The 17,946-nt window shown below is 42.4% G+C and overlaps 1 protein-coding gene across 1 annotated transcript in view; it reads left to right on the top strand.

Annotated features, from left to right (window-relative positions):
- The window catches only part of LOC120511175 (collagen alpha-1(II) chain-like), a 3,642-nt gene extending 2,206 nt beyond the window's left edge, over positions 1-1,436 (top strand). Inside the window, exons 3-4 of the mRNA XM_039727900.1 lie at positions 40-891; positions 1,064-1,436. Of these exons, the coding sequence (XP_039583834.1) occupies positions 40-891; positions 1,064-1,255 (1,044 nt within the window). The 3' untranslated portion in view covers positions 1,256-1,436. The remainder of the gene's footprint in view (positions 1-39; positions 892-1,063) is intronic.
- The last annotated feature ends 16,510 nt before the right edge of the window (positions 1,437-17,946 follow it).

Below are 17,946 nucleotides of genomic sequence, written 5' to 3'. Positions count from 1 at the left end.
CGGCCTCGCCCCCCGCGCTGCGGGCGCGACGGCGGGGGCTGCGGGGGCAGCGGAGCCGCCCCGCCGGGCCGTGCCTTCACACGCAGCCCGCCGCAGCAAGTTTGCAGCCGCCGCCGCGGGTGCGGGCGGAGCAGGAGGAGAAAGAGGAGGGTCCGCGGGAGGCACGGGGAGAGACCACCTCCCATTGCGCCCCGCCGCGGGCCATGCTGTCGAGGCCCGGCCTCCGCCCAGCACTGGCAGCCGCGGGCAGGGGCCGGTGCGAGTGAGCGGCGAGCAGCCGCCGCCCCTTTTATAGCGGGCGGCGCGGCTCCGCCGGCACCGAGCAACCGGTGCCGCTCTCGGGCGGGCTGCCCGCCCGCCTGCCCGCGGAGGAGGAGCCGCCGCCGCCTCCCTTGGCCCTCCCTCCGGCACCTACGAGCCGCCCGACGGGGGGGTGGGGGGTTCGGCCCGCTCCGGCCCCGCGCACCGCCCCACCGCCGGCCCCCCGCCCCTGCCCCTGCAGGCGTCGGGAGGAGCCCGAGCTCGTCCCCCGCCCAGGCGGGGAGCAGCCCCTCCTCTTTCAGCCCGACGAGGGATGCCACGGCACGGGCGGATGCAGGTGCTCCTTGGTGCTGCCGTTGTTCCCATCCTGTCGTGCACCGTGCCCGCTACGCCGTGGGGCTGGGCGGTGCCAGGCTCCCCAGGGAGCCCGGCGGGGCTGCGCCCGGTGTGCTGCCCGCCGCCACGTCCCGGCGGCGGTACACGTGCCGCTCGGTGCCGGAGCTCGGCGTGCGGGAGGGGCCGGGGCCGTGCGGGACAGGGGCGCAGCCGGAGCGGGCACGCACCCCGGGACCGCCCGCCCTGCCCGCCGGGAGAGGGGCTGCGCAGCGGGCGAGCCCCGCTGCATTAGAGGTGCGCGGCCCACCGGATCATATCGCCTGCTTTACACTTCTAGTAATCCCGTGTCTTCTGGGCTCAGGCTTTCTTACCCGTTTTTCTCCTTCCTTTTGTATTTTTTCCTTTATTTTTCTGGTGCGCTTGGCGGGGCACGCCCGCGGTTGAGCAGCCTTGATGTGCCCCGCAGGCTCCTCCATTGCTCGGCAGGCGGGGACAGGAGCAGCGGGAGCGCACGTTTGTCCAGGTCCCGCAGCTCCTGCCAGCGTTTGTTCTCAGCAGCCGCAGGAAAGTTTTGCACACAAAGGGAGTGCGAGCTTGCTTTTTGCTGGGTCAGGATAATTCCAAGCTCGGCGAAATGCGTATGCTCCAGCCCAACTAAATCTCCTGAAGATAACACGACAAATTAAGAGGAGTCAAGCGTTTTCAGTCTGCAGGCACGTTTGTGCGCATCTCCGTGTGCTGCTACATGCCTAAGTTCTCTGTAAACTCTCAGCAGTTCCCTCTTGGACATCTCCGCCTGGCTGTTTTCCTCTGTGATGAAAAAGCAATCGGTTTCCCTGTGGCCCCGTCTTTTTTGGGCTATGCTCAGCCCCACACAGGGGCAGGCACTGCGGTGCTCTGCCTGGGACATCAAGCTCATGGGCAGGGTGAGAAACCACTGCGCCCTGTTTGTCGCTCTTCTGCAAGAGGGACTGGCTCACCCGAGAGGATGCAGATCAAGGAGGTACCACAAGAGGAGGCTGGAGAGGATCCATTGTGGCCCAGAGGGACTAGGAAACCAGGAGGAGAAGCATTAGACTGAAGAAGAGCCAGGGCTGCGCAACAGTGTGGGAAAGTCAGAGCCCTGCAGGGACAGCCCCTTCCTCCTTCGGTGCAGGGCAGGGTGCCCTGATCTTGAGATGTGCTAAGACGCACAGGTCTTTTGAGGTAATAATAATAAAAAACAAACAAACAAACAAACAAAAACAAAAAAAACCCCTAAACTAAACAAAAAACCACAAACTGTGGTGGTGCTTGAGATTTGTAAATTCTGTCCCAGATCTTTAGTTAGACTCTCAAGAAATGAGGTGGGGGAAGATTGGATTAAAGAAATGTGGCAGTCAAGGTTTGCCTACATTCACTGAACTGAGAGGAAGATAAAATGTCAATGAGCCCTTCTGTTTTCCCAAAAGGGCATGGGGATAGGGTTTGGTTTGTTTCCATGTTTTTATTTTGTCATGTCTGCTTGCGTTCAAGCAGGCACCACCTCCTTTTGGTGCCCCATAATTGGTTTGAAGCTGTAGACTTTACTGCATTAAAAATAATAATACATAGCTGTCTGCATTCTTCTGATGTCTTTGATAGGCAGAGATTTTATAATCCTGGCTTCTAATACAGTGTGATACTGCTTTCACTTCTGCTCAGCATTTCTGGCTTAATTTAGTTGTGCTTAAGTTGGCAACTGCCCTCAAGCCTGTGTAGCTCAACATTCTTCCCAAATAGGGCTACATATCTGAGAGGAATTTAAATTTAAAACACCAATAATAACAACAGGAAAACCGGAGCCCTTCATTCAGTTTTGGAACAGCTTGCCTCTTGTGCAAAGGATCTTCTGATAAAATTATAAAACCTCCAAGGGCAATGTTTTAGCCCACTGCCATCAGCCATGGTGTGTAGTGTAGACAAGTATTATGTGAATGGGTAATGAGTTCTGGCCACTCTACTAATGTCACTGTTTATCCTCATTCTAAAATATTTGTTTTCTATGCACTGCTTTTGCTGTTGCCCTTCTCCATTAATTCTGGGTCATTATTCATCAGTAATCATTGTTCATTGCTTCCCTCTTTGTCTTGCCAAGAAGATGATATTTTTCCTCCCTCATTTGTTTTCTTCTGTTGTGCTTTCTGGTTTCTCACTTGTTTCTGTAGCACTGGTCCAAGTGGTCAGCAAAATGTTCACCCAGCATGACAGATCTAACTGTGGTGACCTCAGCTCACCTGACTTTCTATAAGGACCACCTGGTCTTCCTGGGCAGGCTCCGTAAACATTCCCCATACTTCCCTCTGAGGCTTCAGACTTGGGTTATGAAGAGCTACAGGAAGAAAGTAAAGCCAGCTTCCTAACAGTGGTCTGTGTCATGGTGCTGCACGTCACTGCTGGAGTGGCATGAAGAAAACATGTCCCACCCAGGCACTGGAACTGCTGCTTTCTTCAGGCTGTGCGTGCTGCTTCCAAGGATTTGTGTCACAACAAGGGGTGCTCAGGTTTTAGAAGACTGCTCTTCCTCTCTGCTCTGCCAGGCTGCACATAGCCCCCTGTCACAACTGGACTCCCAAGGGCCAAGGCTTGATGAAAGCACCAGATTGTACCTAGTTCATCAATAAGTGCTGGAGTCTTGGAGTGCCAGTCAGACACGTATTGTGTATCATATGTATTGTCACATGAACGATCATATCTCACTGCTGGGCTGTCGCCCAGAAGCTTGCATTTCATTGTTTATTTTCTCCTCTCCTAACTGGATCTGAAAAGATGCTTATGAGAAGAGATCTTATTTCCTGAAGCTTTTGGCTTCTGTGCAGAGGCAGGCATAAAATTAATTTCTTTCTGCTGGCATAAGACTGTTAATACTTCTTATATCCAGATTCTGATGTACTAAAATATCCAAATATAGAAGCTGCAATGAAAACTGAGCCTATTATTGGTTTATTGCTTCACAGACTGCCCATGTATGGCGTAAATATCTTATAAATAAATTAGAGAGAGAAGACAGACACACAAAAACAAACCTAAGTACAGAAAAGTCCTCATTCTACAGTCAGATCTGTCCTGGCCATGGATAATGTTGTGCGGGTTTTGGCTTTTGCATCTTAGGTATATTTGGACATGGAGCTCAGGGCACAATATAAACTTCACCTCTGCTCTTGACTCAGCTGGTAAGTTGTGTGTAATGGCATCTGTAGCCTCCTGCACTGTGATGAGATTCATACTCATATTTTAAATAATGAAATTCTGAGTCCTTCTGTTAGCAAAGATAACCTTCGCGATGTAAATCAACACAGTGGTATTTTGTTGAGTTTGCCAACAGGCAAATAACACTAATGTCTGTGTGAAGTTTCTCAGTGTTAACTTTGAAATACAGCTAAGGCCATTTAAATGCCATCACTTTTAAGTCACTAGTCAAAATAAAATCACCCAGCTTGAGTTACTGAAATTTAATTATAAGGAACAGCTGGGCCTAGTTTCGATTTTTACTCTAAGGACCCAGACAAAGAAACAAGTACATGGGCTCAGAAGGCACAAATACACACTGAGTTTCTCAATCCATACTGGTCAGGCACAGTTGCTGAAAAATGCACTCAGATTCCCTCCAAAGATCATTCAATTACCCTGAGTAGGCAAGTGAGGTCAAGCAAAAACAACCCCTCCAGTCCTCCCTTACAGCATCTCTAGCAGTTATTCTCCATTCACACATTTCAGTTCATGGAGGTAGAACTTGAGGTTGGTGTCTGTTCCTCATTAATCCACAAGGAATTTGATTTTTATCGATGCTCCTGGAGAAACTCCACAAGAAACCATTTCAATCCTGCCCCGTTTCCTCTCCTTGCACGCTGGCCATAATTCTCCTGCTTTGTCACAAATCAGAAGAATTGACTGCTTGTGTGAAAAGGGCTGTGGTTTCAGTCTGAGGCTGCTGGAGCCTCTCTAATTCACACTAAAATCAGTGCAAAAGCCTGTTTTGGTGCCAGAGGATGTGGCTCAATGATCATCCCTCCAGTTCAAGCTGTCTCCAGTTATAAACCTGAAGGGTTTTAACCTACCTGCTGTACTATGGGTGGATTATAACCTGCTATAAAATTCATTCATATCCATTGGGGAATGATCTGTGGAAAATAGCCATGACAGTATGACATAAAGGTACAGATGTCTAGGAATAAAAGTCAATGGCATAACCTTTAGCACCTGTTCAGCATTAAGGGAAAGTACAATGCATTTAGGCTTTGTACAGATTCAGATAAAAAAGGTCTAATTTTCTCATCTGCTCAGATCTGGCAGAAAATAAATTCTCTGCTTTCAGATATGGACCTATGTCAGTTTTAAAGCATTGTCCTACTTCAGGGTGTTCCAGTCTTTCTGTCTGATTTAGAGAATGGAATCTCTAAAGGGCTCCTTTCAGGATCCAGAGTTGATTTCAAAGGGTCCCAAATATCAAGTTTTCAGAAAGGAAACACTGAGATTTTGTTTAAAAAAAATCTGCAGACATTTTAAAGCATCAAGCTACTAATGCATAAAGCTTTGTGGAAACTTGTGAAATGCAGCAAACCACTGCAAAGAAGTAAAGCTGCAGAAAATTAAGAATCAAATATTTTCCTTATGAAATTATCATGTCAGCATTGATTTAAGGGGAGCTACAAAGATTCCTTCCTATTAGAGATCTGCTTCTTCTGCATGGCTAATTAATATTTATCTAGGAAAGAAGGTAACATATGCTAAGCCCACTGCCACTATTTATAAGCATGCTCTAGTCTTTGTTCCCGGAGGTAATCAGAAGCTAGGAGCTTTTGCTGGCATGCAGATTTGGGCTGCTAATTTAATAAAATACATCAACCATTAATTTGAGTACTTTTAGGATGTTTACTAGTTGATAGTTTCTTTTGCAGTATGAGACTTAATTGCAAAATATAGTGGTCTCTTCTGCTTAGCAAGAGGCTTATGGAGAGATGCTTCTTAGAACCATCTGAAATTCAGGAACAGAAGTAGTTCTGAAGGCTACAAAGGTCTTGTAGGTCTACTTTCATCAGCAGATTAGTGTAGCAGGACTAAAGCAGTAGTGAATGATTGTAGTATCCAAATAGCAGAGCTTTGCAATGTTAAGAGGCCCTTTGAGAGATTCAGGGTATGTACAGTTATTCTCAGCAGCACTTTGCTGAGAGCACAGCAGAAGATCTCATTGTGGTCACAAGGGACAGTTTCTGCAAACCAATTAAATCCAACATAATCTGATCTTGGAGAGAGGCTGTTATGAAACTGATGGTCTGTCTGCATGTTGCAAAGTGTGAAATCCATGAGTGAAGTGAATCTACTAAAATAAAAAAATTGAGTCAGCAAAGGCCATCAGTATCCACGAGAGCTCTATGGGTAGCTCTTTAGGGAAAAAAACAAAGGCCCAGAAGAGGTACATACATAAAATTATGCCACTTGAGGCTTCTTCCAAACTCAAGGTATTCATGTATCCCACTGCTTGGAAGCAGAATGTGTGTCATTTGGCTTTTCTCAAAGTAACCAAGTAGAACTACAGAGCCAGATCAGCAGCCTGGATCAGCATTGTCCCAACTGTACACCTTTTTATATTTCTTTTCTTATTTCCCAATATTTTCATTATCCAAAGATTGTTTAACTGACCATCCTAATAGAAGCTGTGAAAGTGCATGTCTTTATGTCTTGTGTTTAGGGTTATTTATTGGGGAAGGGAATACTTAACTGTAAAAAATAGATGGGATTTTTATCATATTTAAAAGGGAATGTCTTAATTCTCATTACAGGAAGAAGTCAGTTTTAAAGGATTCAGATCTCAGGTAGAACATGCCCATAAAGAGGTGATCCAAAAAATACCTTGGCTTCTAGATGTAGCCTTTAAAACGTTAGTGGATTTTTAAAAAGTTGAGTTGTGGAGTTTTTCTTATTTGCCAGATGGTCGTGTCTGTGGAAGCAGAATCGGATAATTTTATTTTGTAGCTTTTAAATTCCAGTTGTGAATTTCATGGGTTTCTGTTTCTTTCCTTAGGCAAATCCTGCTATGTCCCTTTCCCAATTCTTACTCTCCATAGTTCCATCTCTTCACTCTAGGAGCTCTGCAAAGGTACACACTGGGTGCACAGTTCACCTCTTTAATTGCAAACCAAGGCTTCCAAACCTAAGCAATCTGCTTCTTAACAACTACTATAAAAATATGCATCTATTATTAAAAAACAAGCAATCAAAACAAAACAAACAACAAAACAAGCAATCTGCAGCTCACTATGGGTTTTCCTTGGTTTTCTTATTACTCTCAAACATTTCTGGACTTGGCCCAGATCTGTCTTCACATCCCCATTAAAGTTCATGACTTTCATCCTAATGATGAACTTTCTCCCCCTCATTTCAAAACTGCTTTCCTGCCTTCTCCATATCTTGCTCCGGCAGCTTAGAACACATCTGCATGGGAGCCTGACCTTCTGTGCCCTCACTGTGCTCCCACTACTGTCCTTGGGAAGGCGGGGAGGGAGAATATCCTTGCATGTCCCCTCAAGACCCACTGCCTTTGTCATGTTTAAAAGAGTCCTAAATCCTAGGGGATTTCTACACTCCAAAATCACAAACCCCCATCTAAGAGTCTAGAAAATACTTGGGTGAAGTTATCTCATTGCCCAAGTTCCCCCTGCTTAAGAGCAGCTTGAAGCTAGGGATGTTTAGTTGCTAAAACTGCCATCCTGGTTTCTATAATGTTTCAGGTATGTTTTTCTGGTCTTGGAAGTTGCATTATACCTACCTAAAATGCTACCACACAATTTCACAGCCTGCTGTTTGGCTATGACCCTCTTCTCTCTTCATCCCTTCTTTGTGCATCCTTTTGCTTATCTCATTCCTCCATTAATACCTCACTAACAAGCACATTTTCTTTACATGACTTTCAAAGCCTTTGGTAATTCATCTACTTCTCATCACATATTCAGGTTAATTACTGCCTCCCACTAGCTTCTGATGCTGGCCCCTCCCAGGGTATTATTCAATTTCAGTCAGACATCTTCATGCCCTCCCAGGCTTGAGACAAGTTTCCTGTAGCAGGTACAGATATCCTCATTATAAAGGATAAAAATCCTCCCTTGCTGTGATGCCAGCAAAGCACACTTTACAAGAGTCAGGCCGTTGATTAAACTATGACTGCTACCTATTATTCTTCCTGGTTGTGTTTTCTTTGCTCATGTTTTCCCACCTGTGTGCCTCTGCTAGTGCTAATCTTAGACTGCAATTCTTTTGAGCAGAGATACCATATTTGCTACTATGAAAATAGCTTTGAGGGTCCTGATTCTACACTTTGAGTGGCTTGGAATAAACTCTCTGTCAATAGTAGCTATTAATATCTTCTCTTGTGCTCTTTTTCATCTGTATAGTTCAGAAATCACTGTCAAGATCTAAGCTGGGCAGGGGAGAGAAAATATAATGAAAGGCTCATGGGTTGAGATAAGGGCAGGGAGAGATCACTCAAGCAGTTACTGTCATGTGCAAAACAGGCTCAACTTGGGGAAATTAGTTTAATTTACTTCTAATCAAATCAGAGTACGGTAATGAGAAATAAACCCAAATTTAAAAAACCTCCCCACCACCTCTCGCTTCTTCCTGGGCAAAACTTCACTTTTGATTTCTCTACCTCCTCCCCCCAGGCAGTGCAGGGGGATGGGGAATGAGGTTGGCGGTCTGTTCATCACACATTGCCTCTGCTGCTGCTTCCTCCTCAGGGGAGAACTCACACTCTTCCCCCACTCAGCGTGGCGTCCCTCCCATGGGAGACATCCTCTCTGAACTTCTCCAACGTGAGTCCTTCCTATGGGATGCGATTTTTAACAAACTGCTCCAGCATGGATCCCTTCCACAGGGTGCAGTCCTTTAGGCACACCTTGCTTCAGCATGGGTCCCTCACAAGGTCACAAGTCCTGCCAGCAAACCTGCTCCAGTGTGGGCTTCTCTCAGGTCCCTCACAATGTCCTGCCAGCAAACCTGCTCCAGTGTGGGCTTCTCTCCATGGGTCCACAGGTTCATCCAGGAGCTGGCTCCAGCACAGGGTTCCCATGGGGTCCCAGGCTCCTTCAGCTGCATCCGTTGCTCCAGTGTGGAATCTTCCAGGGGCTGCAGGTGGATATTTGCTCCAGTGTGGACTTCCAAGAGTTGCAATCTCTACTCTTGGTGTCTGGAGCACCTCCACGCCTTCACCTTTGCTGATGCTGCTTAATGTAGAGCTGTTTCACATATTCTCCCCCTCTGCTCTTCTGCTACACTTGCAGATCCACAGGATTTTTTCTCCCTTCTTGAATACATTATCCCAGTAGCACTGCCATCATCACTGATGGGCTCGGCCTTGGCCAGCAGTGGCTGTATCTTAGATTTGGCTGGCATTGGCTCTGCTGGACACAGGATAAGCTTCTAACAGCTCACAGAAGCCTCCCTGCTACCGAAGCCTTGCCATGCACACCAAATACAGCAACAAATGACTGATCCTCATAAACTGACATGATCAGCACAGTGGACAGTTCAAAATAAGATCAACCAGAACCTACAAAATATAAAGGTTCCTAATTTTCTGCTTGATAAAAGCAGTTTTGCTGTATGGTTTGTTGTATTTTAAAGATAAGAACTGTCCCTTGTTTACCTTATGCAAGTAGTAAGAAATAAACAAGAGTAAAAGAGCAGACTGTTAAGATGTAATGTGCACCTGGTTGTTTGCTTCTATTGCAGCTCTGGATTCTGAGCTATAGAAATAAAAGGGGGAAAACACCCCTGCTAGAAATTATGTTTTTAAAGACTGGGGTTTTGAGAAGTAGAGAACATGATTACCCTTTCACTTCTGCATCTGCTTCTTACCTCTCTAAAAGATTAATTTCTCCAAAGTCCTCCCAAAGGATAATATCTTTCTTAAAGTTTGATTATAAGAATTGGGGATTTCATCTTAATTGAATCTGCCTAACCTCTGCCTAAGATGCAGACACTTAATATAAAACTTAAAGTACCTGGTCATGACAGATAGACTTCTATTATCAGTGACTTTCCAGATTTCTTCCCCTGTCCTTCTGCTGTATTGCAAATATTGGCATTTATTGTTGGAAATGTCTTTTATTGGACAACATCTCTTGCCTCAGCAGACTTTCTTACCTGCTTAGTACTATATGTAACATTAGGAGTTAATTTACTCCTGTCTTCTGCTATGCTGCCCTATCAATGACCTTTGGACCAGTAGTGACAAACCCAGTAATGTAGATTGCTCTTTTACATGATTTTCTGAAAATGAATCTGATAAAACCTCAGCAGTACTCCCACTTCCTACATCTCACATTTACATTTACACTTTGCAAATTCCTGAGAAAAAGAATTTTTAGTTTCATGTTCTGAGAGAGACCTGCAAGAGTTCAGTAGTTCCCTTTTCACAAAAAAAAAAAAAAAAGGCAAAAAAAAAAGCATTTTGGTAGCATTGTTCAGTCTTTGACATTTTGATTGCCAGTAAGTACACAAAGTCCTGCGAGACATCATCCTCTGAGGAGCCATGAAACATGGGTCAGCCAGTTGTTGACAGCGTAATATTATCTGGCTGAAACAGTATGAAGAAAGCTGTTCCTGGAAGCTGATGATTTTGTGCATTCCCTTTCTTGGATTTCTTTCATGAAAATTATTAAAGCAAGTTTAGATATCCTCCTTTCCTTAATGAAGGGAGTGGGTTAAATTTATTTTGGAGGTTTTAAGCATGCTTTAAAATCATCTGCTGTCTTCTCACTCTCTTTTCTGTACTCAATTCTGCTTTCATTTAAAAGGGTCAGACTGCTGCTTATCAAGAATCATTTGGGCTGAAAAAGATCTGCCCTGAAAAAAGTCTACCTGTTAACTGTTTTCAGCCCCTCTGACATCTGCTCATGTATCAGAAATTTCCAATTGATTGCCAGCCAGATTTCTGAAAAGCCAGAGAAATGAAAAAACAAGTTACTTGGTTGTCTAATCACAAGCATGTTTAATATGACCTTGAGCCAGGAGGACTTGATGAAATGGTTCTAACACTCTTGTGTCAAAGTCTATATTTGGATATATTTGAAGCTAAAGTGCACAGTTTTGCCATTTGTAATTTTAAGAACACTTGGTGGGCACAGCTAGATGAACGAAAGCAGCAGAGAAATTTGAGAATATTTATCAAACAGTTTTAGATAATTTCAGCCTTTGCATCTTGATAATAGTAGCTTATACAAGCAGTAGCTTCACTAAATTATACAATATTCAGATGGAGGTGATTTGCAAATAGATGTGTCTCTGTAGGGAAAGTTTTGTGTGGGTTACCCCAAAAGGCAGAAATGTGAAAATATAGAAAATTAACAGCAAATGATCTCAAGGCTCAAAACCAAATCTTGACAAAATAAGGACTAAACCCCGCTGTCATTTAAGCAATGTAACTATGTACATTTACAATTAAATTCCACCCACACTACTTACATACTGGGTAGCATTTTTTGAATATTTGAAACTTGCTAAAGACTTTGAGCATCCACCTATTGCAGGCAAAAAAAGTAACAGTTTTTTAAAGACCCAAGAAGTGCTAGGGATCTCTACGAATAACTACAGGCTACACAATTTACCAGCCTGTAATCTGACTCAAGAATTTGTGACTGGAGCAAGCATCAGGTCTTAGAGGAGGAAGGCAAGCAATATATTTTATCAGCCCAGCTGAGACAGCAGGAGAAAAAGCAGAAAAATCCTCAGGGACGCAAGAGATCTTCAGCAGGTCACATATTCTGACCCATCCCAATTCATTCTTTCAGATCTCTTTTTAGTCTGTTCCACTGGTGAAATGCTGGTAAAAATCTGGTAAAAATTTCCATCTTTTTAGCATGAACTTGTATGCCTCAGGTGTCCAACAGTTGGTCCTACCATCCTTCTGTCCATTAAATTAAAGAGTATCAAATTACTTCCGCCAGTTTAGTTTTTTATAGACTTCAGATAACCTGCAGTCAAGGTTCATTCTTAACCTATTTTTACTGGTTAAACAGACCTGCTGTCTTTAAGTCTTTGTGCTCTCATGCCTCTATTTTCTGATATTTGACTTTCCAGTCTCATTACTTCTTCCTACACCATTCTCCTAAGCTGTTTCTCTTATGCTACTTGAAGCTAGTGTAAGAAGACTGACAGATACAGATAGATATCAGATATATCAGATATTTTATAAAGATATATATGCACATATATCCTTATAATAACATTATATATCTGATAAAATATGTAAACATATATGTCTGATATATATAAATATATGTGAAAGGCGGTTACAAAAAAGAAGGGAAAAACCATGAATCAAAGAAGGGGAAAAGTTCATGATTATGATGGTTAGTATAAGAACTCATATAAAATCAGAGCCACACATTTTATTTTAAAATACACATATATAGCCTAGCTGCTCACTAGTAAATTGCAGATGTACTCTATCATTTTATAAGCTAATGTATGGAAGCAAGGTAGGGGACAATTTCAAAGGGAAGCTGCATCTACCTTTGCTGCATTGGCAAGGCAAAGCCACAGGCTGACCTGACCCAGTGCTGGCACCGCTGTGCTCCCCAGAGGATGTCAGGCTGGATGACTTCCAGAGGATCCTACTCCTGCCAGCAGTTATCTGCTTCTTTGCATTAATGCAGAAAGACTTCTGGACACAGCTACGAGGGATTAATAAATAGTGATGACTGAATTTGGAAAGGTAGCTTTAGTTATCAAGGCAGTGAAGACATAGACCTGCCCTTTTAAGTATTGTATATAAACGGGAGCAGGGAGAAGCAACATATGTATTAAAATCCCAGCAGAATTTAACAAAATAAGGGTGACCTGATTTTGGCAGTGTGCTGTTTGGCTTTCAGAATGAATTATTGTAAAAACACAGGAATTAGAGAAAATAGGGATTGAACTAATGAAGTAAGAAGTGTGAGGGATTGCCAGGATTGTGGAAGAGCCCAGCAGAAAACATTAAGAGACAACATGAATGGAAACAGCAAACTTTTCACCCATTAAGTGCAGTCACAGGAGGGATAAAATGTGCTGCAAAGCAAAATTGATGGACTAAAACAAATCTGGCTAAATTACTGATCAAGGCAAAGTTTTGCCTTAGCATGTATGAAAGCAAAGTGTTACAATTCTGCTATTATTATTGTTGTTCTGTTAATTATACAATACATATTGATAAAGATTCCTTTTGCTAGGCAAGCCCCATGGATCCTATGATCTTCATAAGAATTTTCATTTAGCAGGAATATTCCATGCTTTTTTTCTAAATATTTTTTTCATGCTAATAGAGTATTCATATGACAGTACAGCTCTTACTAATCTAAGGATTTAATAAAAGGTTTAATTGCAGAGGCATTTTTCTGAAAAGCAGAGGGATATTTATTTGCTCCTCAAATAGCCATGAGGAAAGTTAAATTAAGAGGTTTATAATATGAGATTTATATTGGGTTTAAAGGATACCTGGCCACTTCAGCAGAAGTGGGTTTGGAATAATGAGTGATGAAGTAAAGAATTGCTTCATTTGTTGCGGACAAGTCAGAAATTCAAGTCTTTGGTAAGCTTGGAAATCACCTTGAAGTAACATTTGAGTTCAGCTTCTGTCTGATAACCCCCTCTCTGATGGGTGATGTGACTGTATGGTGCAGAATGCATTTTTGTGATGTGGGAATCTCGGCGAAGTCCCAAACCTGTTCACCCTGTCTTGCTCCTCATTTGTGAGAATGAGAGTCACAGTCTCTCTGATAAGAGGAATGTGGGGGTCAACATCCAGCCAGCAACACATGCAGAGAGCCTGGTCTGTGCTGGTGAGTGCTGTCACCATCTGTGCTGGGGCAGGACACAGGACTTGGTGCTGCACATGTCAGAGTCTTTGCTGCAGCAGCAAAAACCAGGGAGGTTGCCTTAGTCTGGTTGCCTCTGCAACTAAATATCTGTGGCAGACATTAGATTTTCCCTATAAAAATGTCTCTCTTGTTGGAATGGTATAAGGAATCCTAATGTAAATGAGACTCAACCCACATTGCACAATACAGTAATGCTGATTTGTTACAAAAGGAAGCTCTGCTATTCAACACTGTGTTAATGAGTGGTGAGACGTGTTCATTTTGAAGAGGGGGAAAGGATGCCAAAGCAATTGATCAGGAAACAAGGAAAATTAAAAAGATGTATTTCTTATAAAGCAATGTTAAATAGGGGCAGTAGGCTCTGGCTGCAGCTCTGTGAAATTCAGATTTACTCCTCATTAAGGAAGACAATATAAGCTTTGTTTGTTGTCACCTAAATTGATACCAGAAGTGTCATTTAATGAATCATAATTGGTTTTCTTAGCTCTAAACTAGAAAGGAAAGCAAAACTGAAAAACCTCAATAGTGTGGGCCATGGAAACCTGGTATTTTAACATGTAAATTCTCAAGATTTTGTTATGTTTGGCAATTGTCATTCTGAGATTCTGTTCTCAACTGCTTTTGGAATGCAGTTTGCAAATTCCAGCTGTATTTTTATTTAATGTAATACTTTCATATGGCAGTGGTAACCAGAGTCAGAACTATGCCTGTAAGATCAGCCAGAAGTGGGAAGTCAGTGTACCTCACTTGAAATTTATGTAGCTGATAATAACACAGTTACTTGTGAAACAGTGAATGGAAATGAAGGCATTTCTTACTATGGTGACAGTAAGGCAGTGATGGCTTTGAGAACCTGGATATTTCTAATAACTCAAAGCAGTCAGAAAATATTTCAAACCTTAAAAAACCCAAATTCCTCATGTAAGGAAAATTGTGGATATCATAAGTCATTGCTTTTCTTAATCAAACTCTTAATTTCTTTCTTTTAAAAATTTTATTAAGAAGAAAGAATTGACACGATTTAGATGTCTACTGGTTTGTCAATATGGGCTGCTTTGGAATCATTGTCAGAACAGCAAATTGAGCAGATTTTTTTCTATGTGGTTAGGAACTTCTACAATTCTGCACTCTGCTTCATCTCCTCCATTTAAGCATGTGCTGTTTTGCTGAAAACTCCTCTTTCCCCTAGCTAACAGTTTCCTCCAGGCTACAATCTCCTTGTTGCACCTTTCAGCTATATCTTTGATTTTTTTTTCTTCCTCATTGGCTTTTTTGCAGTCACATTATTGCTTTTAGGAAAAGTCTCCTTGGCATGTGCCTGGGGTGTTCTTGAACTTTGCATCCTCTCATGTCATTGCGTCATTCCTCTCCCTGTTCTTCCATCTGCACATTCAGAAATCAATCAGCAACAATTACCCACTACATCTACAGGGGTTCAGAGCTGCAGTTTTGAAAGAAAAATTATGGGGGAGTTCAGACTTCAAAGGGGGTCTCATTCAGTTGGATCAATTTGGACTGAGAATATTGGAGTAACTTACTATTCACTGAAATGAATGTTCCCACCAGTCAATAGCTGAATAACTCAAACCTTGCATGACACATTTCATTTCCAACCAGTAAAATGCCTACTTTGACCTCTCTGGAAAAAGCTAAATGGCATCAGCAAAAGCAAGAGAAGGCTGTTAATTTTATTGTCATCATTGCTGGCAAATAAAGCACTGGAGAAATATAAAGGTTTGTGTTCACAGTCTGGCATATTCAAATAATGCAGATGCTATCACAGAAAATTATTTAAATGCCTAATCAGCCTATAGCCCCAAAATAATAAGATATTAAGCCAAGGAATCTTTGGGGTCACATTGATTTGTTTAATAGTTGATGCATTTCATAAAATCACAGCAAGCAAACAGAATTGATTTAGAGCTGCTATTTATGGAGATCAGCTCACTGGGAGCTGTAACCATTCAGTCTCCTGGAGGACTGTCTCACGACAAACTTCTGTGATTACTTACCCTGTTTGTGGCACCAAGAGATTCATACCACTCTGCTTTCCTGGTAAACTTTATAATCCTGCTTCTTTGCTTACTGTCAGCAGATCATAAAGAGTTTCTTATTGTGGGAAGTCTTGCTTGAATAAGGAGAAAGCAAAATTCAGGAGGTGAGGGAACTTAGGAAAGCAAATTTTGTGAAGACTGGAAGTTTGAGGAGATGAAATCAGACCACTAGAGCATGTTGTTCTTAGCACACACCTAATGCTTAGGAACTCACACATCACTAATAACAGACACATTTTAAAAGCAATGCAAATGTCTAGTGCTTGGTTCTCTCAGATAATTTTGGAGGTTTCTTGAAAGTTTTGAAAATTGACTTGTCATTAAAACAAATATGAAATATAGAATTTTATAAACAACAGAAAAGGTGTGTCTGGTATACTGCATTATGTTGCCTTTGAAACCCAGCCATAGGGGAGACACTGTAATGGGATTTACTGCTTGTTTACCTTGGGAAAAGGATAATGTGCACTTGTTCTTTTAAGTTGTGTGCTACACCAGAAATGTTAAAACATCCAGTAGGAGCATTTTAAAAATACATTCTTTGAACTGCAGTTTGCAAAAACAACAGTTGGTGGCACTTTGAAACAATTTTTATTTCTAAATGCATTTACTTATTGTAGGTGTGTACAAGATTACATTAAAATATTAAATTATTGTTCTACAGTGATTCAGATTAGGATAACCATACAGAACTCATCAGCTGTCTCTGCACAGAGCACAGACAACTTGCTTAAACTCCATCTGAAGACCTGCATTTGTAAACAACAAGGGAAGGTGTTCAGGGAGATTAATTCTTCTTAAAAAGAGTCATGGAGAAATTACCAGAAGACAAATAATGGCAAATGGAAAACAGGAAGTCACTGCAATCACCATGGCTTGCTCTGGTCTGCAGAGGCACCATGGCCTGAAGCAGTATCATGTTTCTGTGGGCAGCTTGCTCTCACTGGGTTTAGATTTTGAACTGTTTTTTGCCATGGCATTGATGTGCATGGTATGTAACATGTATAGATTTGTGTTTCAACCAGCACCCACTAGGTAAATAGGCATTTCCCAGGATTTTAATCCCCAAGCAATGTGAGGATGAAGAGCACAAAGAGAGTGCCATGTTCATTCCAGAAGAATTGAGCATTTATCTATGGTGATCTTATCAACCAAGTGAAATCACACCACCTGCACAGGAACTGCAACACCTTTGATATCACAGAGCAAACCTGGGCATTACTGGAGAAAACCAATGGTTTGAAAGATATTCTTTCTCTGTTATCACACACGTCTGAATAAGAGACATTTATAGTAGTTGACAAGCAAAACATCTTTCCTTAGAGATTATATACGAGACTTTCTTTCATGGGCCAGTTTCTTTTGAGCCATTTCAATTCCAGAAGGGGCACATCCCTAGTTAGTTACAAAAAAAAGCCCTGAATACCAGGATTATTTGCTGCATTAGCTGTGGCCATTTGTTTAAAGGACAAAAAGGCCAGACTACAGCTGATACTTGGCAATCTTTACAGCTTGGGCAAAGGCATTTCAGTGCCTTCTGTTTTGTCTCTAATGCTTGCATATTGGAAATGAGAAGTCTCTGTCAACAGAGGGTAAGAAATTTGGAACCACTCCTGTTGCAGATGATTCCTGTTTGCCATCTTGGCCCTGAATATGTTGGTCTTGACAGTGTAATCCATAAGTGATTTTTTACTTAGTTTACTAAATTACATGTTTGCAAGTTATTAGTAGTTCTTTATATTGGCAGTTTGGGTTCTGTGGCAAAATGTTTTGCTCAGCTTCTGACATGTTGCCTGATGCATTTACTAATATGGTCTTTCCTGGGAATGTTTTGCATCTTTCCCACTTGATTACGTGAGGCTGTTTGCACTTGAGGGGAGAGCTTGCAATATCCAGTATGCTAAGGCAAACCTCCTTGTTGTGAACAGTAACGTTGCCTGGCATTCTACATTTTTCATAATGTTCTGCTAGATTGGGTGTAAGTAAGTGTGAGCTAAATACTGATTTGAAGTGTTTGCTTTCATATACTTGCGTGTTCCTCAGCTTTTGCAATGTTCTTGCTTCAGCTGTATTCACGTGGTGCTTAGGCAGCCCAGCAATGCCTACAAGTTTTGTGCCTTAGTAACTTTCTGAATCCTTGATACCCCTGCACTCCCCTACCTGCAGCAGTACACTTCTTGCAGTCTGAGAGCATAGCTCTGCTTCAGTTCGAGATAATGCTTTGAGGCTTTTTTAAACAGTTCTCTCCAGTGCCTAATCAGGAATATGTACCTGGACCAAAAAAAAAGGGGTTCTTTGCTCATGATAATGTGCTGATGCTGTTTTCTTATATGCCTGATCTTGTGCTTGCAGAGGGCTCAGGAATCTTTGTCTAGGTATTTTGTGTACCTGCATGCACAGCTGATCAATTTTCACACACT

This window comes from Passer montanus, unplaced genomic scaffold (assembly GCF_014805655.1).
Source record: "Passer montanus isolate IOZ18808 unplaced genomic scaffold, ASM1480565v1 scaffold11, whole genome shotgun sequence".
NCBI classification, from domain to species: domain Eukaryota; kingdom Metazoa; phylum Chordata; class Aves; order Passeriformes; family Passeridae; genus Passer; species Passer montanus.
The sequence above is the reverse complement of the archived record's forward strand: the minus strand, read 5'-3'. Positions and strand labels throughout refer to the sequence as shown.